We start from the raw sequence: 27,920 nt of genomic DNA, 5'->3' as shown, positions 1-27,920 counted from the left end.
GATTTAAAATGTTTACTTTGCTAGCATGTTAACAAGTGAATCATACAATGTTGACGCAACTGCATTAATGGTGTTTTCAGAACAGCACATAATATTTTGCTGTACTTTCATCATGTCTTACTGCAGCATAAATGCCCTGTGCATTCTTCTCAGTTGCAAACAGTAAATATACTGAGCAGGGAAACTTGTGGTCTGAATTGTCTGTATTTCTTTCCTACTTCTACCAACTTCCTTTTCTGCTGTCGCCCTGAATAAGGAAGTTAGTGACATGACAAAAGCCAGCACTTCTGTTAACTGTTATTTTGCGTATTTTTATCAACTCTACTGCAGAATGCATCTCCTGAGGGTAATTTCTGACCGGCCATCGTTCTTATAACAATTCAACAACATTTATTGGATGTTTGTTTATATCATGTAGCATCATCTGAAAATTCTTGCATTTTGTACATTAATATAATTGCAATTTGTTCATTTGATAGGTCATATTTTGATTTTTATTAATTTTCATTTTAAACTAAATAGAAATAGTTTTGTATTACAAGAACTTGTATTAAGAGAAAACACTTTATTTACAAAATATACATCCAAATTCTCAAAATAACCACTGGCAAATTGACATAAATTACATATTCACAACCTTCACAATCTTTTACTAAGGCACAAATGTGTTTTTTTTTTATATAAAAGAAGCACCATGATCAAAAGTCTTGTTAACTGGTTACATGATTAATTTGACTTTTTTCATTATTTTCAATTTAGTGAGTGACATTCACTCCTTATGACATGATAACATAGGAAATAAACAAGCCTCTGGAATAGGAACAGTTTTTAATTGGGTTACATCAAGTATAACAACTGTATAGTATATCAGACAACAGCATAAACTACTGATGTTTGTAGCAAGATATGAAATACTGCCACAATGGTTATTTCATTTTCAAATTTAAAAAAATCAGAAATATGCACTACACTGTCATCAGCATCAGTACAGAAAATTGTACAAAATTTTATTGTCCAATTAAGATTTTAGATAATGTATCCACAATGGTATAAATAACAGTGAAAAATAATATTTGAAACTACGTACATCCACTTATGACACATGTTAATACCAGTGCATAGCTATTTTGAAACTGTTACCTCTTTCCTTTGATTTAAACCTGCTTTTGTTTTCTTTACTTCAATATGTCATCTTCAATGCTGCATAAAAAAATTAAATTAATCAGTACAAACATGATGATGTGTGTGACAGAAGAGAGACATCTATTAATCACATGGGAAAACAAGAACAAGTGGAGTGAGGGCCACACACACAGCAGTGTGGTTATATCCTCAAATTATAGTATTTCATCAAAATTCCTTCAACTGGGAGACAAATGGAAATATGGAAAGAAAACGGTACATACACATGTGATTAAGGAAAAGTTTCTGCAAAACCTAACCCAGGAAAGATACAATTGTATCTTGTGACACACTTGTATCACAGAATGAATGCACTACCCCCCCCCCCCCCCCCTCTCTCTCTCTCTCTCTCTCTCTCTCTCTCTCTCTCTCTCCCTCCCTCCCTCCCTCCCCCTCTTTTTCCTTTCTGTTTCAGTGCCTATGCATATACTCTTTCCTCATTCAGTTTTGAATCATCATCGTAATGAAGGAATTTTAAAAAATGTTGAAATCTAGAGATGCAGCCTTTTTTTTTAAATATGTGTGACTCTTGGTCTTACTCCATTCATTCTTGTTTTAATGTTAGTTAACAGATTTCCTGTTTTGTCACTACTATTATTAGTAGCTACCTGCTGTTGACTATAATCTGGATAGCCATAATGACACATCAATGAACACAATTATGGTTAAATTTTCTACACACAACCAGTAGCAATATAGTATCGTCTTAGAAACTGGATGGAAAGCTTATTCAAGAGCGCCGTAACACTACTGGTAGCAACAGTCTTGGCTGCACTCTCGCACTGACCTGAAACATTAACAAAACATAAAAGTATTACAAATATCTGTAAGAAGAAAGCGATAAATCAAATTAAGAGCAAATGATCACAAACACTTAAACAGTTTGAGTAACAAACACTGTTCAGAATATATCAGCACAGGATGAAAATAGCTAACACAGTCACTAAGGAGAATTCTGAATGAGTCCCTAAGGTGCATCTGAAGAATTTTTCCTAAACCCAACTTGCAAAAGTAATTGCCAGAAGCAATATGTTTAACCAACATAGTATTTGTTCAATCTTTGGACCTTCAGTATTTTCTCATTGTCCTCTTTTACGGCAAATTCCTCTGAAGATAGTTATGTTTTAAACAACTAGTAGAACAGCAAAGTACTGCAATTAAAACAACCAATGAGATGAAAGTGCATAAATTTATGTAACCAATTGCAACCTAATAGGCATCTTTAAATACCAATAAATAAAAAGAAAAAAAGCAATTCTTCCCTGCGGTAATTCTGCATATGTGCTCAACAACCCACTGTACTTTACATGACAGAGTATGTAAATAGTGTACCCACAGTGTTTAGTTCCTTCTTATTCCACCTGTAAGTAATTTACAGAAGGAACAACTGTTGGTGCACCTCCTCATAAAACTAATTCTTTAATTTTACTGCGATGATCATTATACTGTATGAAAGAAACAAGGGTGTTTGCATTAGTAAGGGACTATTTGTCTCGGTGACTGTCAATCGATAGTTTATTACAGACAAGTTCTTGTGGTGCACTGAAAAATTTAGGTTACGAGGTATAACGAAAGAGACCAATACTGCAAATCTGTGTACTTCTCAAGTATGACCTGTCAATGGTGATTTGCCAGCTACCAAAACATATCTTTATGAAGACACCCATTTTGCTCCACCATCAACTACAATGAAAACCTTTATTTTTGCCACCAGCTTTGATTGCTACCAACCTTCATTGAGTCCAAGATGTTTTTCAATTCCAGTAACTCTGTTGATCTCAATGCAATATAAAGCTGCTATTATAGTTTGTTTCATGTTCAAGAACAACCCTAATGTCTCTCACAACATTCTGACATTAGGATCAACTATTTTAGGTCCTAAGAATCGTGTTGACCAAAATTTAAATTACTGCTTTGATGTGATATATCTACCCAAGACATATTCTGAGTAAGAGTTGAATAAAAGAGGGTGATAATTGCATTATGCATTGCACTTTTGAATTCTCCTTCCCTTTCATCTCTTTTTACATGTCACTGCTGAAGCTTGCACATAGTTTACTACTTTTAACCTCTTCCTCTCTGAGATACCATGTCCTTTCTCTTTATCTACTCTCATCACAACACGTGGGTCCCTCTTAATCTAGTGTCTCAGTAACCTGCTCTCCCCCTCTCAAATCTTCCCTCAAACAATACCTCTTTCCTACCTAGAGAAGAAACATACGGATTTCTAAAGTCAAGATTAGTATTTTCCACTCTTACATGTATCTAGTGGTACTACCCAGAATTTCCCCTTCTACCGGTAAGTGCTGGCCAGCTCTCATGTCTCCTCGCAATTTTAACAGTTTTCTTAGCAGAATTTTCTCTTTGACAAATTACTAAATATTATTATCACTTTGACTCTGTAATTAAAATACACTAGACATACAACACATCCCGAGTAAATTATTGTAGGCCAACTTGTCATGCTATCAAACATGAACTAAATTTCATCACACTGGTTAAAGTGGGTAGTAAAAGCTATAATCTATTGCATGTTATTTAGGTAGCACTTCTGAAACAATACACAATTACTTCAGTAAAATTTCTATAAATAATAAAACTGATACTAACAGTAACCATTTTCTAGACCATTTATTCTAGAGGCAAATTATCTCATTCTCTTAAATACACAAACATACACACAAAATTCAAGCTTTCGCAACCAACGGTTGCCTCATCAGGAAAGAGGGAAGGAGAGGGAAAGACGAAAGGATTTGGGTTTTAAGGGAGAGGGTAAGGAGTCATTCCAATCCCGGGAGCGGAAAGACTTACCTTAGGGGGAAAAAAAGGACAGGTATACACTCGCGCACACACACACATATCCATCCGCATATACACAGACACAAGCAGACATTTGTAAAGGCAAAGAGTTTGGGCAGAGATGTCAGTCGAGGCGGAAGTACAGAGGCAAAGATGTTGTTGAAAGACAGGTGAGGTATGAGCGGCGGCAAATTGAAATTAGAAATTAGCGGAGATTGAGGCCTGGCGGATAGCGAGAAGAGAGGATATGCTGAAGGGCAAGTTCCCATCTCCAGAGTTCTGAAAGGTTGGTGTTAGTGGGAAGTATCCAGATAACCCGGACGGTGTAACACTGTGCCAAGATGTGCTGGCCGTGCACCAAGGCATGTTTAGCCACAGGGTGATCCTCATTACCAACAAACACTGTCTGCCTGTGTCCATTCATGCGAATGGACAGTTTGTTGCTGGTCATTCCCACATAGAACACTTCACAGTGTAGGCAGGTCAGTTGGTAAATCACGTGGGTGCTTTCACACGTGGCTCTGCCTTTGATCGTGTACACCTTCCGGGTTACAGGACTGGAGTAGGTGGTGATGGGAGGGTGCATGGGACAGGTTTTACACCGGGGGTGGTTGCAATGGTAGGAGCCAGAGGGTAGGGAAGGTGGTTTGGGAATTTCATAGGGATGAACTAAGAGGTTACGAAGGTTAGGTGGACGGCGGAAAGACACTCTAGGTGGAGTGGGGAGGATTTCATGAAGTATGGATCTCATTTCAGGGCAGGATTTGAGGAAGTCGTATCCCTGCTGGAGAGCCACATTCAGAATCTGATCCAGTCCCAGAAAGTATCATGTCACAAGTGGGGCACTTTTGGGGTTCTTCTGTGGAAGGTTCCGGGTTTGAGGAGATGAAGTGGCTCTGGTTATTTGCTTCTGTACCAGGTCGCGAGGGTAGTTACGGGATGCAAAAGCTGTTTTCAGGTTGTTGGTGTAATGGTTCAAGGATTCCGGACTGGAGCAGATTTGTTTGCCACGAAGACCTAGGCTATAGGGAAGGGACAGTTTGATGTGGAATGGGTGGCAGCTGTCATAATGGAGGTACTGTTGCTTGTTGGTGGGTTTGATGTGGACGGACGTGTGAAGCTGGCCATTGGACAGGTGGTGGTCAACGTCAAGGAAAGTGGCATGGGATTTAGAGTAGGACCAGGTGAATCTGATGGAACCAAAGGAGTTGAGGTTGGAGAGGAAATTCTGGAGTTCTTCTTCACTGTGAGTCCAGATCATGAAAATGTCATCAATAAATCTGTACCAAACTTTGGGTTGGCAGGCCTGGGTAACCAAGAAGGCTTCCTCTAAGCGACCCATGAATAGGTTGGCGTACGAGGGGGCCATCCTGGTACCCATGGCTGTTCCCTTTAATTGTTGGTATGTCTGACCTTCGAAAGTGAAGAAGTTGTGGGTCAGGATGAAGCTGGCTAAGGTAATGAGGAAAGAGGTTTTAGGTAGGATGGCAGGTGATCGGCGTGAAAGGAAGTGCTCCATCGCAGCGAGGCCCTGGACATGCGGAATATTTGTGTATAAGGAAGTGGCATCAATGGTTACAAGGATGGTTTCCGGGGGTAACAGACTGGGTAGGGATTCCAGGCGTTCGAGAAAGTGGTTGGTGTCTTTGATGAAGGATGGGAGACTGCATGTAATGGGTTGAAGGTGTTGATCTACGTAGGCAGAGATGCGTTCTGTGGGGGCTTGGTAACCAGCTACAATGGGACGGCTGGGATGATTGGGTTTGTGAACTTTAGGAAGAAGGTAGAAGGTAGGGGTGCGGGGTGTCGGTGGGGTCAGGAGGTTGATGGAATCAGGTGAAAGGTTTTGTAGGGGGCCTAAGGTTCTGAGGATTCCTTGAAGCTCCGCCTGGACATCAGGAATGGGATTACCTTGGCAAACTTTGTAAGTAGTGTTGTCTGAAAGCTGACGCAGTCCCTCAGCCACATACTCCCGACGATCAAGTACCACAGTCGTGGAACCCTTGTCCGCCGGAAGAATGACGATGGATCGGTCAGCCTTCAGATCACGGATAGCCTGGGCTTCAGCAGTGGTGATGTTGGGAGTAGGATTAAGGTTTTTTAAGAAGGATTGAGAGGCAAGGCTGGAAGTCAGAAATTACTGGAAGGTTAGGAGAGGGTGATTTTGAGGAAGAGGAGCTGGGTCCCGCTGTGACGGAGGACGGAACTGTTCCAGGCGTGGTTCAATTTGGATAGTGTCTTGGGGAGTTAGATCATTAGGAGTAGGATTAGGATCATTTTTCTTCGTGGCAAAGTGATATTTCCAGCAGAGAGTACGGGTGTAGGACAGTAAATCTTTGACGAGGGCTGTTTGGTTAAATCTGGGAGTGGGCTGAAGGTGAGGCCTTTGGATAGGACAGAGGTTTCGGATTGGGAGAGAGGTTTGGAGGAAAGGTTAACTACTGAATTGGGGTGTTGTGGTTCCAGAGTGTGTTGATTGGAATTTTGAGGTTTTGGAGGGAGTGGAGCTGGAAGTGGGAGATTGAGTAGATGGGAGAGACTGGGTTTGTGTGCAATGAGAGGAGGTTGAGGTTTGCTGGAAAGGTTGTGAAGGGTGAGTGAGTTGCCTTTCCGGAGGTGGGAAACCAGGAGATTGGATAGTTTTTTAAGGTGGAGGGTGGCATGCTGTTCTAATTTGTTTGAGAGTGACAAGGCTTTCTTTTACTGAGAATATATACAGTAATTAGTATTACTATTTGATTTATTATTGTCTATACTTGGATCTAATATTTATACTTCAGGTATCAAAAGCAGCTACATTATGTAGAGTTCAATATTTAAAAAGCACTGTGAATGCTTTCAGAATGAGTCTTTCACACTGCATCAGTGTGTGCACTTTTTGAAACTTGCTGGCAGATTTAAAGTGTGTGCTGGACTGGGTCTCAAATCTAGAAACTCACCTTTCATAGGCAATTCTCTTAACAAGAAATACTGCCAGAAGTAGCACTGTGATGACAGGTAGTGAGGAGTGACTGGATAGCTCAGTCATCAAGATCCACCACTCTTTGATTACACTGTTGACAACAAATCAATGGGAACAGTAACTGCAATAAAATAGCTAGGACTAACCATCCAGAGCAACCTAAAGTTGAACGATCATGTACAACAAACTGCACAAAAGTAGTAGCGAAGAACGTATAATTCACTCCTGAAAGAAGTGGCTAATGAAATGCTCATTTCACAGACTACTGAGCATCGTTCAGCTGTCAGGGGCCCTTACCAAATAGCATTAATGGAACACAGGGAAGAGATCAACAAAGAGCAGCCATTCCATCGTTTATTTGGGAGAAGAGATTTATAGTCAACAAATTAGAGTAGCAGACGCTTTGAGAGAGGTAGTGTGCATCAAGGTCAGGTGTACTACTGAAATTCTGAGAGAGTACATTCCAGGAAGAGCTGATAAAGTTATTACTTGCTCCCACATGTATCTCTTGAAATTGTCATGACAAAAAATCAGAGCCCATATAGAGCTTCACTGACAATTATTATTCCCACATGCTGCTTGTGAATGGAACATGAAAGAGCAAAAAATAGTTGTACCAGAATTTCCCTTCACACACATTGTATGAGGGCTTGAAGACTACAGGTTTAAACATAAGGCAAGTTCCTGGATTCAAGTCCTAGTCCATCACAGAGTTCTCATCTGCCAGGAAGTTTCACAGAGAATGCCATAAAACTACAATCATTAAACAATTGCTTATTTATAAAATTACTTATTTCTAAAATGCACAGAAGGATAGAAGACTGGTTTGTGGGAGAAACATGAGGGATGGGAGTGGTAGATGGAGGAACAAAGAATCATAGTCACAACAAAACTTGCATCATTAATCTGAACTGTATGTAGGAAGGTGCAAATAAAATACCTAAGAAATTCACACATGCACATGGAATAGTTAATGGCCAATCTAGCATTTAAATCAAAGGCACAGAAGACTGGTTTGTGGGAGAAACATAAGGGATGGGGGTGGTAGATGGAGGAACAAAAGGGAGGGGGAGATGGGGGTGGGGGTAGGAGGGGGAGACGGGGGTGGCAGAGGGAGGGGTGGCAGAGGGGGCTGGAGGGAGAGGGTGGCAGAGGGGGAAAAGGGGGTGGCAGATGGGGGTAAGGGGGGTAAGGGGGTGGCAGATGGGGGTAAGGGGGGTAAGGGGGGTAAGGGGGTGGCAGATGGGGGTAAGGGGGGTAAGGGGGTGGCAGATGGGGGTAAGGGGATGGCAGATGGGGGTAAGGGGGGTAAGGGGGTGGCAGATGGGGGTAAGGGGGGTAAGGGGGTGGCAGATGGGGGTAAGGGGGGTAAGGGGGTGGCAGATGGGGGTAAGGGGAGTAAGGGGGTGGCAGATGGGGGTAAGGGGGGTAACGGGGTGGCAGATGGGGGTAAGGGGGGTAAGGGGGTGGCAGATGGGGGTAAGGGGGTGGCAGATGGGGGTAAGGGAGGTAAGGGGGTGGCAGATGGGGGTAAGGGGGTGGCAGATGGGGGTAAGGGGGTGGCAGATGGGGGTAAGGGGGTGGCAGATGGGGGTAAGGGGGTGGCAGATGGGGGTTAAGGGGGTGGCAGATGGGGGTAAGGGGGTGGCAGAGGGGGGTTAAGGGGGTGGCAGAGGGGGGTTAAGGGGGTGGCAGAGGGGGGATAAGGGGGTGGCAGAGGGGGGATAAGGGGGTGGCAGAGGGGGGATAAGGGGGTGGCAGAGGGGGGATAAGGGGGTGGCAGAGGGGGGATAAGGGGGTGGCATAGGGGGGATAAGGGGGTGGCAGAGGGGGGATAAGGGGGTGGCAGAGGGGGGATAAGGGGGTGGCAGAGGGGGATAAGGGGGTGGCAGAGGGGGATAAGGGGGTGGAAGAGGGATGGGGAGTGAGGGAGGGGCAGAGGGACAGTGAAGGTGGGACAGAGTGAATGGGGTGGGTATGATAGAGGGACAAGACACAGAGGGACTGTGGGATAGGAATGGAGGGACAGCAATGAAGAGGCTTGGCATTGGTGGGGGGGGGGAGGAGGGGGGATTGAGAAGAGATAATTATTTGAATTTAATTATACTGTCCTCCTCAACATACATCTCAGAAAATATACAAAAAATCAAACTTATTTTGACTGGTAATTAACAATACGTAGCTGAGGCCTTATTCTGCATTCTGAGCATTACATGTTTCTGACCGTGCAACTTACAGCACAAATATTGTATTTTTGATGTCTGCTATACAATTACTTGCAAGCACATGGCAACGAACCAAAGGAAATAAATGCAAAATTCCAACTCTGACTTAGAATTAACTGTTTGTGTACAAAAAGGACATTGTGAATGAAAACATACCTTTCTCCATATCCGTTGGAACCATGTGCTGTTAGTGGCCCACATACCATGCCCCTTACGCTCTGCCTGTTTCTCAGTCTTCAACAGTCTTTTGTAGTATGTGATGTAAAGCGGATCTTTTTCCAATGTGAAGTCCAATGCTGACACTGTTGCAAATCCCACTGAGACGAGGTCTACAGCCACATCACCTTTCTGAAAATTTGCACACAACCTAATGAAATAAATAAAAGAAAAATTTCTGAAATTTTTGTAGTATGCATCAGTTCAAAAATCAGAACTGAGTTACATCTAATGATTTTTTTTTCATTCAACAGCCTTTATTTGGCATTAAACTGGTGCTTGAGGATTTACATGGTATTTTGTAGTTTTTGTTCACATTTAGTGCTGCTCTTCATTACTGACTAAATGCTCAGTTATTTGGAGTAACACCATAGATTATATATCTATGCAGTACTTATTTATCAAATAAGCATAAACAAAAATATGAGACTTTACTCTTTTTACTGATTCAGAGATTACTAGAAAACACAAACAAGCATCAATTCTGATATCTTAGATGCTACCATTATTGTATAATACAGTAATTCTTATTAATTCTTCTTGCATTTATGTCCTATTTCCTTTCATCTAAAGCTTTATGTCAAAAGCTAAGCATTTTTTGTCTTTTCTATATATCTGTCTGCAACTCTTCATTTATAGAGTAGTGAATTATTCTCATTTATATATTAAGTCTCTCTTTATTACATCTTGTTTGGTTCATATGTGTCATTCTAAAACTGTGTACAAGAAAGGAAAACTACTATTTGAAATCTCATTGATATCAACGCCATTAAAATTCATTCATATTTCATATATCCTATCAATGTACTTGTATATATTACACATGTATTAAGAAATGCTTTTAAAAATATATAGTCTATGCCCATCACAATGTTCATTGTAGTATCATGTAAAAAGTTGAAGTAAATCAGTCATGAACTTTTGAAATTTTTGGTAATGTTAAATGATGACAAGTCTTGTACAGTGCTACAGACAATAGATTATTACTTGTCATTCAGCATTATAACAAACACAGCTACTTGTTAAGAAACCTGAATCCAGATGTTCAAGTAATTTGCAAAATGAATGTGTAATGAGGTATGTTTTTTATTTTCTTTTAAATTGCTGTAGATTCCTGATTTCTTACTTTATATTGGACATGAGCTTCTTGAACTTCCTATTACTAGAGTATATAACTCCATTCTGAACACTGGACAAGGGGGAAAAGACTACATGAAAATTATTATTGTATCTTGTATTGTGACTGTGTACATCATAGATTAGTTGAATTTGATTTTTATTATCAGAAACAAAAACTATTAAGGAGTAAATATTTTGAGAAATGAGTGTAAGAATTTCATGATCTTTAAAAAGATTTCTGCAGGCTGTACAATTATCTACTTTACACAATATCTATAATGGTTGCTTCTGTTGATCAAACACTTTATTTACTTTAGGTGCACTGCCCCAAAAGTTAATTCCACAAGACAACAGCAAGGGCAAATAAGAAAACTTTGGGTCAACAAAATGGGAGCTACTTCTAAAGGCCTAACATACTGCTTCTCAATTACTTTATTCATGTGTGTACCCAATTTTAACTTGTTATGGAACACCAATGAATTTTACATTCAGTGTGTGACCATTAATGTCCACTTATGGTGTTAACAGGTCATTACCGCTTGTCTGAAACTGCCTAATATGAGTCTTTGTGGGGTTAAGAGTTAGCTGTGGACCACTTGTTGGCCTCTTAAGCCGTCATCTGAGTTGTGTCTGCTATGGTTGAATTTGGAGCCTTGACTAGGTATGCTTTTGTCATCATTAAACATTACAGTTTTCTATCTGCCCTTTAATGTGATTGGAAGATCGTTTATATACATTAGAAAAAGAAGTGGGCCCATTAGCAATCCCTTTCGCACTCCAAGTTATGTCCTCCCATATTGAGGTTATTTTCATGCCCAAGATACAGCCTCTGCTTTCTGTTATGCAGGTATGATTCCAACCATGTGAGAGGGATGCAGTTAATGCTGGAACACTTTAGTTTTCAAAGTAGATTTCTGTAATGCAAGCTATCAAAGAATTGGTAAAGCCACGGAATATACCAGAAGGAATTTTTTTTATGTAGCTCCAGTAGCACTTAATTTTGAGATCTTGTGTTGCTTTGTGTGTAGAAAATCCTTTATGAAATTCAAACTGAGAGGCTGTTAACAACTTCTGCTTGGTTAAATGAATCAGTATTCTGTCACTGGCCACTTTCTCAAATACTTTTGAAAAGACTGGAAGGAATAATACAGATTTGGAATAAGAGGTCATCTGCTTATCTCCAATTTTGCAGATGGGTGTTACTACTGAATACCTAAGTCTGGAGGAAATATATCCAGTCATTAATTGATTACAAACATACACACGTCAAAAAAAGTTTGGATCACCTTGGTTCCAAGAGTTCCAGAAACTGTACAGAAAATTGGAATGAAGATTAACATAAACATCATTTTCGCCCTTTTTATTACTCATGAAAACCACATATTACATGTTGTACCACCATACAGCGAGACCTTCAGAGATGGTGGCCCAGATTGCTGTACACACCGGTACCTCTAATACCCAGTGGCACCTCCTCTTGCACTGATGCATACTTGTATTTGTCATGGCATGTTATCCACAAATTCATCAAGGCACTGTTGGTCCAGACTGTCCCTCTCCTCGGCATATATCCCTCAGAGTGGTTGGTGGGTCATGTCGTCCATAAACAGCCCTTTTCAATCAATTCTAGGCATGTTCGGTAGGGTTCATGTCTGGCTAACATACTGGCCACTCTAGTCGAGCAATGTCGTTATCCTGAAGGAAGTCATTCACAAGATGTGCACAATGGGGACACGAATTGTCATCCATGAAGATGAATGCTTCTCCAATACGCTGCCAATATGGTTGCACTATCGGTCAGAGGCTGGCACTCACGTTTCGTACAGCCCTTATGGCGCCTTCCATGACCACCAGCAACGTACTTCGATCCCACATAATGCCACCCTAAAACAGCAAGAAACCTCTGCCTTGCTGCACTCACTGGACAGTGTGTCTAAGGCGTTCAGTGTGACCGGGTTGCCTCCAAACACATCTCCGACGATTGTCTGGTCGAAGGCATATGCGACACACATCGGTGAAGAGAAAATGATGCCAATCCTGAGCGGTCCATTTGGCATGTTGTTGGACCCATCTGTACCGAACTGCATGGTGTGGTGGTTGCAAAGATGGACCTTGCCATGGATGCGGGGAGTGAAGTTTCGCATCATGCAGCCTATTGCACACAGTTTGAGTTGTAACACAATGTCCTGTGGCTGCACAAAAAGCATTATTCAACATGGTGGCAGTGCTGTTAGTGTTCCTCCAAGCCATAATCCGTACGTTAACGGTCATCCACTGCAGTAGTAGCCCTTGGACGGCCTGAGCGAGGCATGTCATCGACAGTTCCTGTCTCTCTGTATCTCCTCCATGTCCGAACAACATCGCTTTGGTTCACTCCGTAACACCTGGATGCTTCCCTTGTTGAGAGTCCATCCTGGCACAAAGTAACAATGCGGACATGATCGAACCGCAGTATTTACTGCCTAGGTATGGTTGAACTAAAGACAACATGAGCCGTGCAACTCCTTCCTAGTGGAATGACTGGAACTGATCGGCTGTCGGTACCACTCTGTCTAATAGGCACTGCTAATGCATGGTTGTTTACGTCTTTGGGTGGGTTTAGTGACATCTCTGAACACTCAAAGGGACTGTGTCTGTGATACAATATCCACAGTCAACATCTGTCTTCAGGAGTTCTGGGAACCGGGATGATGCAAAACTTTTTTTGATGTGTGTAGTACATGGATAATCCAATCAAGTTAGCAAAGGACATTGATAATCTGCAAGAAACACCATCATAACCATGATAATCACTACTTCTTAGTGACCTGAAGAATTCTGTAATTTCCTTATGGGTTGTATTTTTGAAACCAATATCAGTTGCTGGAACACGAAGACTGCACAAGTAAATCTAATGCACCTGTATTTGCTTGTTTATTACTGGGTACAGTGTTTGCTAAAACTACGAAGATATAATCACTAACTTTTGTGGCCAACTATTAAAAGTCTCACCATTTCTGCTAGAGCTAATTTCTGGAGGTATAATTTTATTTGGATTACTACTTTTGTTTGTTTATTGTTCAAGAATGTTCTAAATGGTTTTTGCCTGATTCTTTGAGCTTTTTTTTTTAGCAGAAGGTTCTTTAATCCCAGAAGTTATCCAGCCTTCATCGTTCCTTCTGTTCAATGTTTTGTTTACTGTATATTGGACAACAGAACACTGGACTATTGCACTAATTGATAAATAACACAGCATTTCTATATTTTTACTCTAACTTTAAATTCGTTAATTATTGTATGTACATACATATTATTCTCATGTTTATTTGCTTTACATTTCACTTTTTTGCCACATACCACGGAGGGAAACTTGTTTTGATTTCCTGTTCAAAATGTTTTTTCTAGGCAATTTTTTGCACCATACAGCAGTTCCAAAAAGATGGGAGAATTTGTGTATGCTGGCAAATTGCATAACATCGTTTATGCATACAGTGGCTTCTTGATGAGTCTCGATTTTTCTTGGGTCATCATTTTGCTCCTCTTCTTCTTCCTTTGTTTCTTCTTCATCATCCTCTGTATTGCGGATTTCTATTAAATCTATTGCTGAGGTGAAAGTGGAGCGAGTTGAGAGAAAGTCAGCACTTTGAATATAATCATCTGCACTATATGAAATGATTCTCATTTTCATTAATTCAGCAGTTGCTGCTGCATTTTCTTTAGCTTTGATGCCCACAGAAGTATCTTGCTCTTGACCCCCAAACCCTGCTTTGTTGAAGCACTTTGTGACAGTTTCGAGTTATATTTCGTTTAATGCCAGGCCAATCAAATTTCCAGCATCCAGGACAGAAACTGAACGAGCAAGAGCAAATGCACTTTCAGCTTCTTCAACACTAAGAATAAGAGATTGCATCAGTAATTGCCTATAATGACACTTGAATGTGTAAATAACCCCCTGGTCTATGGGTTGTGTGAGGCTGGTTAAACCTGGAGGAAACCAAGACAATTACTTTCGGGTCACAGGTTACATTGTCTAGGAAAAGGAGAACTTGGTAATTTCCTTTTTCCATTTTGGCATTGAAAGAGCACAACCATTCTTCCATAAGACCACCCACCATCCATGCCTTTTTATTGCTTCACCATGTGACTGGAAGCTTAATGATATCTACCTTTTTGAAGCAACATGGTTTTGCTGCCTTTCCAATCACTAGTGACTTTTCCATTTCACCTAACATGTTTCCACACAGCAGCACAGTGAGCCTTTCATCGGATTTTTTTCTGCCAGTGAACTTTTTACCTCGGACTGCTTGCGGTTTTGAAGGCTGCCAGCGATAATACAGTCCCGTTTCATCGGCATCGTAAATGTCTTTTGGGTCATAATTAACAATTATTATGTTAATTGTCTTCCACTCTGTTGCTACACTTTCCTGCACATTCTTAGCTTCCCTACACACTTCATTCTACACAACGTTGTGCCTAGCTTTGAAACTGTCCAACCATCCTATGGTTGCCTTAAATTCCACAATTCCATGCTCTTTAGTGACTTTCAGAGCCTCACTCTGCCACATGGGTCAGGATAAAGGTAAATTTCTTGCCCATGCATTCCCACACTATTACATTAATTTCTTCATTTCCGGTCTTCTTTTCATCTGCCCATTCCCTTTCATCCATTCGTCCCGAATCTTATCCCTGTTTCTTAAAGTCTCATAAATTTGTATTTTCCCCCATTTTAAATGTAACTGAGTTTCATTTACAGAGAGATTGTTTTTATTAGTCACCTTGATTACATTACTCTGTTCACTAAGTGTTAATGATAGATATCGTTTGTTCGACATCATGTTACTGTAACTCTTAAAGTGCTACTAGTAAACAAACTGGCAGAAAATAATGACACACCTCTTTCACTGCACACATTGCAGCAGTGTGTTGGTAGATGCGCAACAATGTCCCTGTGTGCGCCGGCGTGCATCAATAATGAGGGAAACGAGAAAGCTGCCAAACAGAATGATGACAAATGAACCATTCACTTTGATGTACTGTACCGACACTGAGCGTAACTTATTCGTTGTTGCACAGAGTGGCGCAGTTTTAGGTCCATACCAGCAGCGCCGCGCTGGACCTCTTTTCTTGGTTTTGCGTTGCTTAAGAGAGGTGTTAAACGTAAAGTCCCCATAGAGTCATGAATAACTAATGAACTGTAATACAATAGTACTGTATAGGCTCTTTTCCACATTATACAATGAATTATTAAGTATGTTCTAATATTTGCTTTTCATTTTCACATTAGACACTTTCCACTTTATACAAAAAATTCAGCTGATAAAAGTGCACTGAATGCGTTGGTACTGAAATACTTGTACAGTTTGGGCAGATTTCTGAATTATACATGTGCTGATTTTAGCAAGTTTTACTGTATTTAAGAAAGACTTTCCATACAAACTGTCTGATTTATATATTTCTCCCTGGAGCTCTTCCCATAATTTCTCTCTAAACATTCATCAAGACACTTTATGGTACTGTGATACAGTACTTTTCTTCTATGAACAGTATTTTACTGCTCAGTGAATACTATTGTTAACATTTGGCTATCATGGTAAGATAAACCGTAGACTATTCGTTTCACGGTAAATCAATGTTGGCCACTATGTCCTTCACTCCTCATAGGGAATATTACTGTGGAGAATAACCCATAGCTGCACATCCACTACTCTGGGTGCTACAAGTAAGTATCACCTGGCAGAATGTAAATGTTAAAGCTTATACAAGCAATGATCTTTGCATTTAAGCTTTCACAACCTTATTGAAGCTGTTTCTAAAAGTTTTATGACTTCAAGACACTGCCTGCAGATGATCTGTAAAATGTTGTTACAATGAGCTTATGCATTTTCTGACCGATTATTGTGGCACAGAATTCTTTAGGCATTCCCGGTGATCTGTTGACTTCTTTAGGTACTGGATATTCTGCCAGATGCCAGCATTGTTCATGCGCAATATTTTGACAACGTGACTCATTATATTCATCAGGCGCTACCTGAAACTGCTCATCAAGTGGAATGTGCACAGTATTTATAACTACGGCCTGCCCCCTCCATGGTCGGGCCCTGGCATGCAACCTGCTGTCTGCACCTGCTAAAAGCATCCTTGGGTATTCCTTCTTCAGTCAGGTGCAACGGGCTGTACGTTGCCGCTCTGTTTTTTGTATGGTGTGCCCGTCCATGCACTAGATTTCCATTTTCCGTCCCATGCAAGTCTAGGTGTTCTCTTTGGCATCTGCCTCTAGAAATATTCGTATACATTCCCTCTTCAGTCCGGTATACCAGGCCAAGTGTCAGCATTCCATTTTTTGTCCAGTATGGTTCTAGGTGTCCCTCTGTGATCCATTCTCACTAGAAGCATCCTACGATGTTCCATCTTCAGTCTAGTGCACCTGGTGCTCTGTCTGGAGTTTGTTCTGCATGTCTACACTCTCAGTTCTCCTTACCAAAGAGTTCTGCTGCTTGCCCCATTGCATTTTCAGCAATTTTGGTGGAGGTTCCCAAGTGTCATGATTCATGAGATTTTCCATCACGTTTATCTTTACAATACTTTCCCAGTACTTAGGGTCTGCATCAGAATGTTCATTTCATCATAGTTCATGGAATGATCGAGTTCCAAACAGTGCTTGGAAATGGTTGATTTCATTGCCTGTGTTCGTCAAGCACGCTTCTGATGTTCTTTACATCTTAGGTCTACTATCCTAGTTGTTTGGCCAATATATAACATGCCACACTAAAAAGAGATATTATAAATTTCTGGTTTTCATAGCTCCTGGTCATCTTTTACATTTCCCAGTAGTCCCCTTAGTTTGGTAGGTGGACAGAACATACACTTGATGTTATACTTCCTGGAATCCTGTAGGTTTTTGCACAAACAGATCCCGCATAGGACACAAGCGGCACAATCTTTGCTTAATCTTGCTCTTCTTGAGCATGTGGTGGACTGGCTGGTTGGAGGACTTACTGAATCTGTTTGACCCTGTAATAAATTTTGCAAAACACTGACTGTAGGTGTTCTATTTTTGCTGCTAAACTATCTAGATATAACACTGTGTGTGCCCTGAGGGCCAATATAACTCCATTGTTCTGCGATGGATTGTGACAGCTGCTAGTTTGTAGGTACAAATCACTCTCTCTAGGTTTGTGATACTCATTGTGGCCGAATGACCCATCTGCTCTCTGACAAGTGCATCTAGAATCGACAAACAGCCATTCCAGTTCCATGGTGAACTTAATATTTGGCAGGTGAGAGTTAAGATGTCCCTGAAACTCAATGAACTTCTTCCTGACACAATGCGAGATCACAAAGGTATACTCCACATACCTGAAGAAGGATGTGGGTTTGAATCTAGCCATCTCTGATGCTTCCTCCTCAAATCTCTCTATGAACATGTTGGCATCCACTGGAGACAGAGGACTGTCCATGGTTACACCTTCTGTCTGCTCGTAATGCTGGCCCCAATAAAGAAAATAAGCTGAGGTCAGTATGTGCCTGAACAAGTCCATGAGAGCATCGTCAAATTTCTCTGCAACCAGTTCTAGCGAGTCTTTCAGTGGTACCCTGGTGAACAGGAATACCACATCAAAACTGACCATTATATCAGATTCTATGACATGTAGCTGCTTGAGACGTTGCAAATCCACCGAGTTGTGGATGTGGTGAATACGCTTCCTCACATATGCAAACAGCAGTTTCTTCATATACTTGGCTGTTGGGTGCACTGATGCATCAATGTCGCTGACAACTGATCACAGTGGCACGTACTCTTTATGTACTTTTGGCAACCCCTATAGTGGAACTGGCTCTCTCAATCTTAACTGTGTAATGACCTTGCAGCCATAACCATTTTCTTCAAAAGAACCCTTGGCTACTTTGTAGGGTCACATTCCAAAAGTCTGTATCAAGGCCTTCAAGAAACTGATAAACTTTCTCATCATAATCAGCCTGGAGTAAAATGGCTAAGGAATTACCTTTGTCTGCTGCCAACATCATGATGCTGCTGTCTTCAAGTAGCCTTGAGTTCAACTGTCAGTTCAACTGTCTCATCACTTCAAAAGTTTGGAGCCTTTTTCTTGGCGAGTGCCCTACAGATCTCCCAGCGAATTTCTTCTGCCACATTTGGAGAAAATGTGTTGGCTACTTGCTCCACTGCACTGATGAGACCTGAAATGGACATATTTTCAGGAGTCGTTGCGAATTTGAGACCCTGCTGGGTACCTTCAAAGTGATGTCATCAAACTGCTTGCCACTTACATTACTCATGTTGTGAGTGTCCTCCATTTGCAGTGATTTCTTATCCATGTGAACAGAATGGGACACTTAGATAGTCTTCCTGGTGCACTCCACTAGAGACAAAGAGGAACTGTCTACCCAGGCCCTATCTTCACCTGCTACAGAGAATGCCATGTACAAGTGTAAAAGCTCCCCAGCTATTACATCTAGTCTGTGGTATACATCTCATAAGTACCATGCTCGTGTGATATTTTATCTTGCTTGTTCTGTTGGAGTTCATGTGACGCCTGATCCAGGCAAAAATTGGTACAACGATCCCATCCCAACATCTCAGAAGGAAACAGGGGGAACTCAGTAACCTCCCTTTCTTCTGTCAAGGCTTGTCCAGCTACTTGATATTTTGGTACATATCCTTCCTACAGAATCTCATTATGTAATTCTTCTGGCTTTCCTGGTACCATACAGCGAGGTCATCAGTCCCATGATCTAAGGTGGCAGACACCATGGGAGGAACACCACAAACAGCACAGCCCAGTCAATGGGAAGGGAAAATGGGAAAACAAAAAGGTGAAAGGGAAGTCAGAGCAGCAGAAGGACAGGAAGCAGAATGGGAAGGGGGAGAGTAAAGAACAGGAAGCAGGGTGGGAGGAGGGTTGGGGCGGGGGGGGGGGGGGGGGGGCAGCAAGAGCAGAGGCATCCCAGAGATGCTACAAATATTGGGGCACTAGCACTGCCGCAGATCCTTCCTGATCCCCACACCATACCATGTTCACAGCACACTGGGGGCAACACCAGGGGAAAACGACCAAACAAAATGTAGGGAAAAGAAAGGGAGAACCTGGCCGGTGTGGAGGCATGGCCAAGGCCTCCATAACCAACACCAGTGCTAACCAAGGGACCGCAATTCCAGTGGGAAATTCAGGTACTTAAACCTGGGAGGACAAAACAATTTAGCGAAAAAAACCGATGAGAGACATAACAATGTGAGGGTCGTACACTAAAACCCATGACAAGGAAGGTCGGAAGGCATATTTAGTGCAGAGGGCCAAAAGGCAGGGGCAGTCCAACAAAAATATGGATCACAGTGAGGGGGCCCCACAACTACAAACGGGGGAGAGGAACATGTCACTGTGGAGCAAAAACCCGTGAGTCAATTTAATATGACCAATACGAAGACAACAAAGGATAGTAAATACCCGCTGAGAGAGGCAGAGAGAAGAATGCCACGTGCTAGGAATCTCCTGGATTGTACGACGTTTATTAAACAGGGGGTAGTGCCGACCCCCTCCCCCCACCCCCTAAGAATCTGTCCACAATTGAGTAAAAAGGAATTTGATGTAAAGCCACAAAGCTGATCCCGGAGTGGTCACCAAGAACATGGGTCGGTGGCAGGCCCCCACAGCCAGACCATCAGCTTGTTCATTATGCAGGATACTCCTATGTCCTGGAACCCAAAGGAAATCAACCAAACAAGTAGCATCACACGGCCATCAAGAAGGTCATGGATGGCAGAGACCAAGGGGTGTGGGAAAGACACCGAGTCTGTACAAAACAAAACTTGGGTGAGGGAGGACCTTTTAAATAAAGCAGAGGGCCTGATAGAAGGCCTGGCCATTAGTTATACAGTAAACACCCACATGGCAAGCAAAAAATGATGTTCCGTGCGAACAAAAGACATGTAAATGTATCTCACATGATCAGCAGATTCAGAGCCAGTGGCGTAAAAAAGAAATAGCAATCTGAAACTCTTGTAAGAGTGGAGAGTACAATGGGACACCACTGGAGTGATGGAGGCTTTCAGACTTTGGAAGTAAATATTGAAAACACCTCATCGGTGGCAGAACGTACAGCTTCACATCACACCAATGAAACATAACCTTGACCTCCTCTGGGCGGCGGGGAGGGGGTGGGGTTTGTATCTCCCTCAAATGTCAGAATATGTCCTTACGACCTTTCTGAAGACACCAAACAAAATAAATTCACCGTCATTCCTGATTGGCCTGGAGTTCCTCACAAGTTTGAAGGATGAGGTCCCCATGAAAAATGACTCCCTGAACCATATTTAAAGACTGGTGGGGAGTAATGGACAATGGGATGTCACCAAGATGATCACAAGCATGAAGGGCAGAAGATGTTCCGATCAACAGTGAACGCAACCACATCTTACCAAGAGACTCCACCAAATCTATTATCAATATTTTCCACAATAAATAATGGCTTGATGGCAACAAATGTGTCCCAATCAGTCCTAGTGCAGGTCAGGTAGCGGGGAAAAATGTTTCACTCCAAGCTGGCGAGATTGGCCCTCCTCCCAGATTGTAGAAAGAGAAGGGAAGGCCGTAGGGTCATAAGCAGCAGCATTATATGATCCACTGCAAAACTAAAGAGATGACTGTAGAAGAACAGCCAGATTTTTGAAGTTTAATGCATTTCATACACAAAGCATCCACCCTGATATCACTCACTTTGATCAGGGGCTCTCCCTGTGGGCACTACCCAGCCACAGCAAGGGCCATCTTGCACAGCAGCCATTGCCAGAAGTTCCAATGCTCCAGAATGACAAGCAACCACTTCTAAGCATACATGGGGAGGCAACAGCTCAGGATCACAAGTCTGATCCTTTTGTTGTCGAGGGGCACAGCAAATCATCATAATAGTCAATTAGATAACATGCAACCAATAGTTGTGTAAAATACTGAAGTCACAAAAAAAAAAAAAAAAAAAAAAAAGAAACTAAGAAATTGTGAACAGCAGCATCTGACCCATTAATTTAGTCAATCTGAACACCAAGCCAATACTGAAGCATTCCTCGAGTGCAATAATCAGTATGATGCCTGCATTGTCTTAGGAATCACCAACCTGTTCACCAGTAGTGATTTAGGCAATGGGAAACACAGATCTGGATGGTCACACAAGGATTTGAATCCACTTCATCTAGGATTTTAATCAATGAGGTCTCTTTCTCACTTTTATGATATCAATAATAAATTAGTGACGCAACAAATTAACTCAAAGGAAAGAATATCCTACAACACTTCACTCTGACAAAATAGTGCATCATTATACTCCTGCCCTGTCATCAGTTGTGAACTGTCATTAGTTGTGTACTGTTAGAACTCAATTGTCTGACTTTGCAATCATTTACAGCTGATGTTCATACACATATGAGGTTTATTCACACTAAATGTTTATGAGGAAACAAAGTACAACTTTCTCAGTATACTATAAATAATTTTATGAAATTCTTATTTTGACTTACCGATGCTTTCACTATGCAGCTAACATTGCTCGGATTAATTTTCAGTGGTGTGAACTTCACTTGATCTCCAACCAGTACAGACTGCATCCAAGAAATTCCATTGCCAGAAATGTCAACTCCAGCAATATGTACAGGTAGACCAGAAGACGACTGCCGTGTAAGGGATATGATTGGTTGATGATCCACCATTAGCAATGGTGGTGTAGTTGGACCACCTAGTTCTACCCCTAAGACTCGCCCCTTTAACGGCACATGGCGTTCCACAAAGGTTTTTGGAATGTCTTGAGGCCTTACAAAGCGTGAGAACTGAATAAAAATGAGAAAAAAAATTATCACATTCCATCCTGGATTTTCCATTGTTTGGGAAAGAAAGTCACACACACAAATGCTGAAGATTTATTGCCACACATATGCAGACCTAATTTGGTATTAAACACATAAAGAGTCTTAAACTGTTTATAATACTCTATGATAGACCAGGAATGAATATAATCAGTGCATTTAGAAATATTTCTATACTTGCTTTGTAGTACTGAAGTAAATGTCTGCCCACTAAAAAACACTATTCTTACTGTACTCCACTCTTCATAAATCCAAACATTCTTTCTGAGAGTCTTTGTTGTGTTTATCTGCAACTCAACATCTCTGCTATATGGTAAGTAGCAAATATTCTTTACCTAATATTGACATATTCCATCCTGAATTTTCTACTGTTTGATTTTTTTCATAAGTTAAACAAATCATGGGTTTTCTTAGCCTTCAAATTTTGAATATTCAGTTTCTGCATAGTCCACAATAAAAACAGATATAATGTATGGTAAGAATACCAAAAATAAAGACTGGACCAATTTTATACTGCTGCACTACAATAGTAAGACCCACCTGAAAAATGTTTAGGAAAGTCATACATTAAACAAACTTCCCTAGTTAATTAACTGGTTTAACACATGAAACAGTTCTGTCTGAGGGCTGGTAGAAATTGGATATTTAATGATATGCTATAGCTTTTCCATTGTTTGGGCACTGTCTGAATATAGCTGACCCTTTAACTTGTTCCACAGAGAAAATTAAGTAGTATACATATCTGGTAATTATGGTGGCCAGAAGATATTACTGTCTTTTCTGATTATCCTCTCATCAAACACCTCATGAAATCATGTCAAGGTTGAAACAGATTGATAATGTGGGACAGTTTTATTGTGACCACTCTATACTTGCATTTTATTATCTCTACCATCAAATAACTGTCATGTGATTCATGAATATCTGATAATAAAAAAAAAAAAAAGAGTTAAAGACATAGACATAGTTACATGATAAATTAAAGCGTCCCACTGTGTTTTTTCCTTCTGTATGTCATGGCTAATCTCAGGAACTACTGTAGGGATTTTTAAACAGTATTCACAAATAGACCGATTCCTGAGGAAGGTTTGTGTACATCACTAAATATTATACACAAGTCAACTAGCTATAGATACTTAGTGCTACGTGTGCAAAGCTGGATCAGGTTGCTAGTAAAATATGAAGTATTCACACTCAATTTAAGAATTTAGAATTAAATAAAGATTTCATGCGACTGCATTCACCTGTATTGTCAGAAAGCATCATGATGACACCTTACGTAAGTTATCAGAGAGAAACAATTTAAAAATTCCACAAAGATAGCTACCCAGAATATATCAATGCCCAAATGTTAACAGTAACATAACACATTTCCACAAAAATTTGGTTTACGGGATGAACTAAGTGACAAGAAGTGAGTGAGATGTTATCCCAATTTCACATTCAAAAAGCAGAAGTAGCACTGACAATTGATCTCTAAAGCATGAAAGGTTTCTTACTAAAACATCAGCATTTCACAATAACAACAATAATGCAATGTACACTAATATTATATTCACCAAATCTCCAAAACACCAAAACATGCAGCAGAGTGTCCAGGATGGTTCTTACCACTGACAGAACCTGGCCATCCTTCAACAATTCATTTCAAAATATACAAATATGAATGCTAGTTCGACCAGTCCAACTCTTTGAAGAGTATAGTGTAACATAGTTTCGCATGATAATTGTCAAATCCAAATTCTGAACAAAACAGCATATATAAATTTTTGCCTACTGTCTTCTCAATCAGTGTTTATTCATCTATACTCGTATCCACATACAAATAAAATTGCCTGTTACATACCTTCGTATTCTGAAAGGGAGCATTATACTGTGACATCTCCTGTGGATGTTTTAGTGAAAAACCATAAAATGAAAAAGATAGTTCCAAATACCATCAGAGCATTGAACTCTGGCTTTGTTCAATAAGTCTGAAGAGGACATATAAGCAATGGAACTGAAAGCCCTCTTGAGGAAAATGAAAAGTCGCTACCCATCATACTCTCTAAGAGCGAACATATAGAAAAAAATACACTGTCAAAATGGCTACCATACATTACAGTGAAAGAGGTTCAGGATCTGTGAATGATACGTTACTCTAAGCACAAGAAAGACACTTCAAAGAGATTGGTATGCTCGTGCTTATGGTTTATTGCCTCCAGAGGAAGGATGACTTCAAAGCATAAACAGAATAACAGTGGTGTGACCACAGTCAACAACAGCAAATACCATTCCTCACACCCATTTCTCAAAACTAGTTTTTAAGCAATTGCTACAAAAAATGCATATACCATATATGATGACACTATGCTTTGGTATTCCACTACCATATGGTACCTAGTAAGAGAGCTTCATAAAGAGAATATCTTTTAAGTCTCCTGAAAATGGAGCAGGCCATGCATAGCGCCACTATTACATGGTGCTGATCTCTTGATATACTCTCGCAACTTTGCAAAAATTGCTCAGCAAGAAGTGCTAAATGATTTGCACCTCAGATACAGCTTTTACATTTGGTTAGCAGGTTGGGCAATACCACAAAGGCTGCCTTTCCATCATCCCCATCCGACCGCACCTTGCAATGGATGTTCAACAGGTCAAACTGAACACCTAACAACAGTACCAAGTACCTGATGGATCACATTACAATTGTATCCTCAAAGCTACTTACACACACATTTTTTGGGTCATTAATCTTCTCACTGATTTTATGCAACCTGCCATGAATTCCTGTCTCTTCACACCCTCCTCACCTCACAGTAGCACACGTACACAACATCCTAAATTACTTATTGGATACATTCCAACCTATGTCTTTCTGCACCCAATTTACCCTCTTCAACTCCATCCCCGATGACTTAACATGTCCTACAGTCCTGCCCATTCTTCTTGCCAATGTTTTGCACATATATTTCTCTTTGCTGATTCTGTAGAGAACCATCTCACTTCCCAACAGTCCACTTAATTTTCAACGTTATTTTATAGCACCACATCTTTAACACTTCAATTCTCTTCTTATCCAAAATTTCCCACTGGGCACGATTCATTTCCGTACAGTCTTGTGCTCCATACATACATTCTCACATTTCTTCCTTAAATGATGACCTGTAAGATTTCAGTCCCTCAGTCTTGATAAGAAGCTAATGTTTTGATTTTAATTTTGTTTCATGGAAAATTGCAACAGTGATTCCTGAACATACTCTAAATAATGAAGCCAGTACTCAAACTGGTGAATAAAAGAAAGATGTTCTCACCTGTTCCTTTTGTTGTTAAATTTTCAGAGAAAATGTGAATTACACATGACAAGTTCTGACAGTATACAATGACATACAAGAAATGACCAATAAAAGCTAGGAATAGTTTTTGGGCTTTTATTTTTCTATTTTTTACTGTTCCTTATCAGCAATAGGGGCCTCCTGGAATTTCCTTTCCTTAAGGTAAATCCGACCAACCAACCTGTATCCTTTTAATTTTACATTTTTCTGAGGTGAATTCTTCTTCTGATATGCTAATTTGTGACTTTTTTAGTAGTATATTTGCCTATATGACTTTCTAAGATTAATCTACACTTGGATATTTGAGTATGTGCTAGTGTATGACAAATCTAGATAAACAGAAACAATGATTTCAGTACTGATCATCTACATTTAACATTACTGTTGCATTGTGGAACAGTAATCAGAAACAATCTAGAAAAGTTTATTATATCTTTGCATTTCAGTTTCTTCAAAGCCGTGGTATAAACCACCCAGGTATCCTTTGACAGTGGAGCAACCACTGTTTGTTGCTGAGTAAAGTTTAGCAATTTCCTGTATGGAACCTGTTTTGAATGTCCCTTGTAAGTCTGTTATACAATATTATACATTATAATACAAAAACATTTTGGATGAAGGGATCTGAAGTCTTAAATGAACACATCAGTTTTTGGCCACTGACTGTGTGTTAGGGTGGAAAAACCACAAAATTCCACAAGGCACAAGGTGACATTTACTAGGAATAGTGGAAGTTTGTCATTATTCTATCTATTCCTTTACCTTTTGTGGAATGTTCTTTTGATAGATCCTTTAGCTAAATAATTCTGAATGTTTAAACATGAACTGATGACTTTATAGCAACATTTGTTCTCTCAATTCCCCCGAACATGGCTTCACATAAAGAAAGATTTCAAATATTTTCGCCTGTATGTCTATCATTTTTTCTTGTAGGTACATGAAAAACAGAAGTAAAGTTCTGTCTCCAATTAACAATGATTTATGTCTCATACCCTTCCAGCAAGCTATAAAGTCATTCTCCAAGTTTAAATAATTATGGACTGTCAAAATTAAATGACAATTATGGATTTGAGGAATCATTGCTCCAGCACAAATTTCAATATCAGTTTTACACATCCAAGATATGCGTGTCACAGCAAGTGGAAGTTTAGTTACACTGATCTGTTCCAACGAGAGTACTAGTTAAGTTACGGTAAGGTTTCCCTCCTGATTTAGTTCTGTGAAAGTAGCGTACAGTAATCCAGAGGGTATTTCTGGAGAGTAGCCATAATAGAAACTAAACTGCAAGGAAAATATGAGGAATACCAATGACAGTATGACAGGCAAGTTATAAAAAGTGAAACATGAGATTTTGAAATGTTTCTGCATCTGTCATTGAATAACAAAATGTCAGAAGAGCTCTAAATTAAATGCACAGCTTGAAACATTAATAGAAATGCTTTGTTTATCACCATTCATTAGTAATTTCTTGTACCTACTGCAAAGTTATGTAATTCCACGAGAAATATTCTCAGAGGGCTTTATAAAATGACTGACCCTCCAATACTTGCTCGCAATATTTTCTACAGCAATGTCAGTGGATGCATTTACAACTGCTCGCTTGTTATAGATTTGAGTACCGGTACGACATTTGTCCACAGGCTCATTAAAAGCGTACACAGCTGGAATTTTTTCATGTGACCGTAATTTTCTCAAAATACATAGGATAATTTATCTTGATAACAACGTTGGCGATTATCAAATACAACGCTACAAAGTTTTAAGCAGCTTATGTTATAATAATTACCGGTCGCACACTTTTCAAGGCCACAACAAGTCCGATCACGCCCACAGAATATATGCCGATCTGAAATATAGTACAAACACAAATTCAGCTGTTGCTACAACAATTTTTGTCACTTTTACTGCTGATGATTACAAGTCATTCATGTGATTGCCTTACCTGTACACCTCTAATATTCTGTTCCACAATAACAGTAAATTTGTCAAACCAGTTTTGTTCGTTATCCATCGCAATAGCGTTGATTAAAAACGAGGTTTTACCTCGCCGATCGTAATTTCATATGGTCGATGTCCAGTGTCGGGCTGGAAAGCATTTAATTTTTAAAGCGAGACTATTTACAGGTGCTGACATCAAAATGTTGTTGATAGTTATCAAAGGTCGCATGCGAAGATGCTGTACTGTTTTATACGGTTAGTAGCTTTCTGAACGGGCGAGATCAAAACATTGCACATATACAATATTTACCAGCAAACAACTT

The 27,920-nt window shown here is 40.4% G+C and overlaps 1 protein-coding gene across 2 annotated transcripts; it reads right to left on the bottom strand.

Moving 5' to 3' along the window:
* Positions 1-547: 547 nt before the first annotated feature.
* LOC126101171 (uncharacterized) lies at positions 548-27,920 on the bottom strand. Of its 2 annotated transcripts, none has more exons than XM_049911871.1 (5): positions 27,602-27,920; positions 27,446-27,505; positions 22,007-22,312; positions 9,325-9,516; positions 548-1,200 (listed from the first exon to the last, which is right to left on the bottom strand). In XM_049911871.1, exons 1-5 carry the CDS (start codon positions 27,668-27,670, stop codon positions 1,195-1,197), a joined length of 633 nt encoding a protein of 210 aa, XP_049767828.1. In that variant the 5' UTR covers positions 27,671-27,920; the 3' UTR covers positions 548-1,194. The 2 variants fall into 2 exon arrangements, with proteins under 2 accessions (XP_049767828.1, XP_049767827.1); XM_049911870.1 differs by lacking the exon at positions 548-1,200 and adding an exon at positions 1,621-1,969 and having other exon boundaries at positions 27,602-27,918.

This window comes from Schistocerca cancellata, chromosome 9 (assembly GCF_023864275.1).
Source record: "Schistocerca cancellata isolate TAMUIC-IGC-003103 chromosome 9, iqSchCanc2.1, whole genome shotgun sequence".
Classification (NCBI taxonomy): Eukaryota; Metazoa; Arthropoda; class Insecta; order Orthoptera; family Acrididae; genus Schistocerca; species Schistocerca cancellata.
This window is presented reverse-complemented; position numbering and strand designations above follow the sequence as displayed.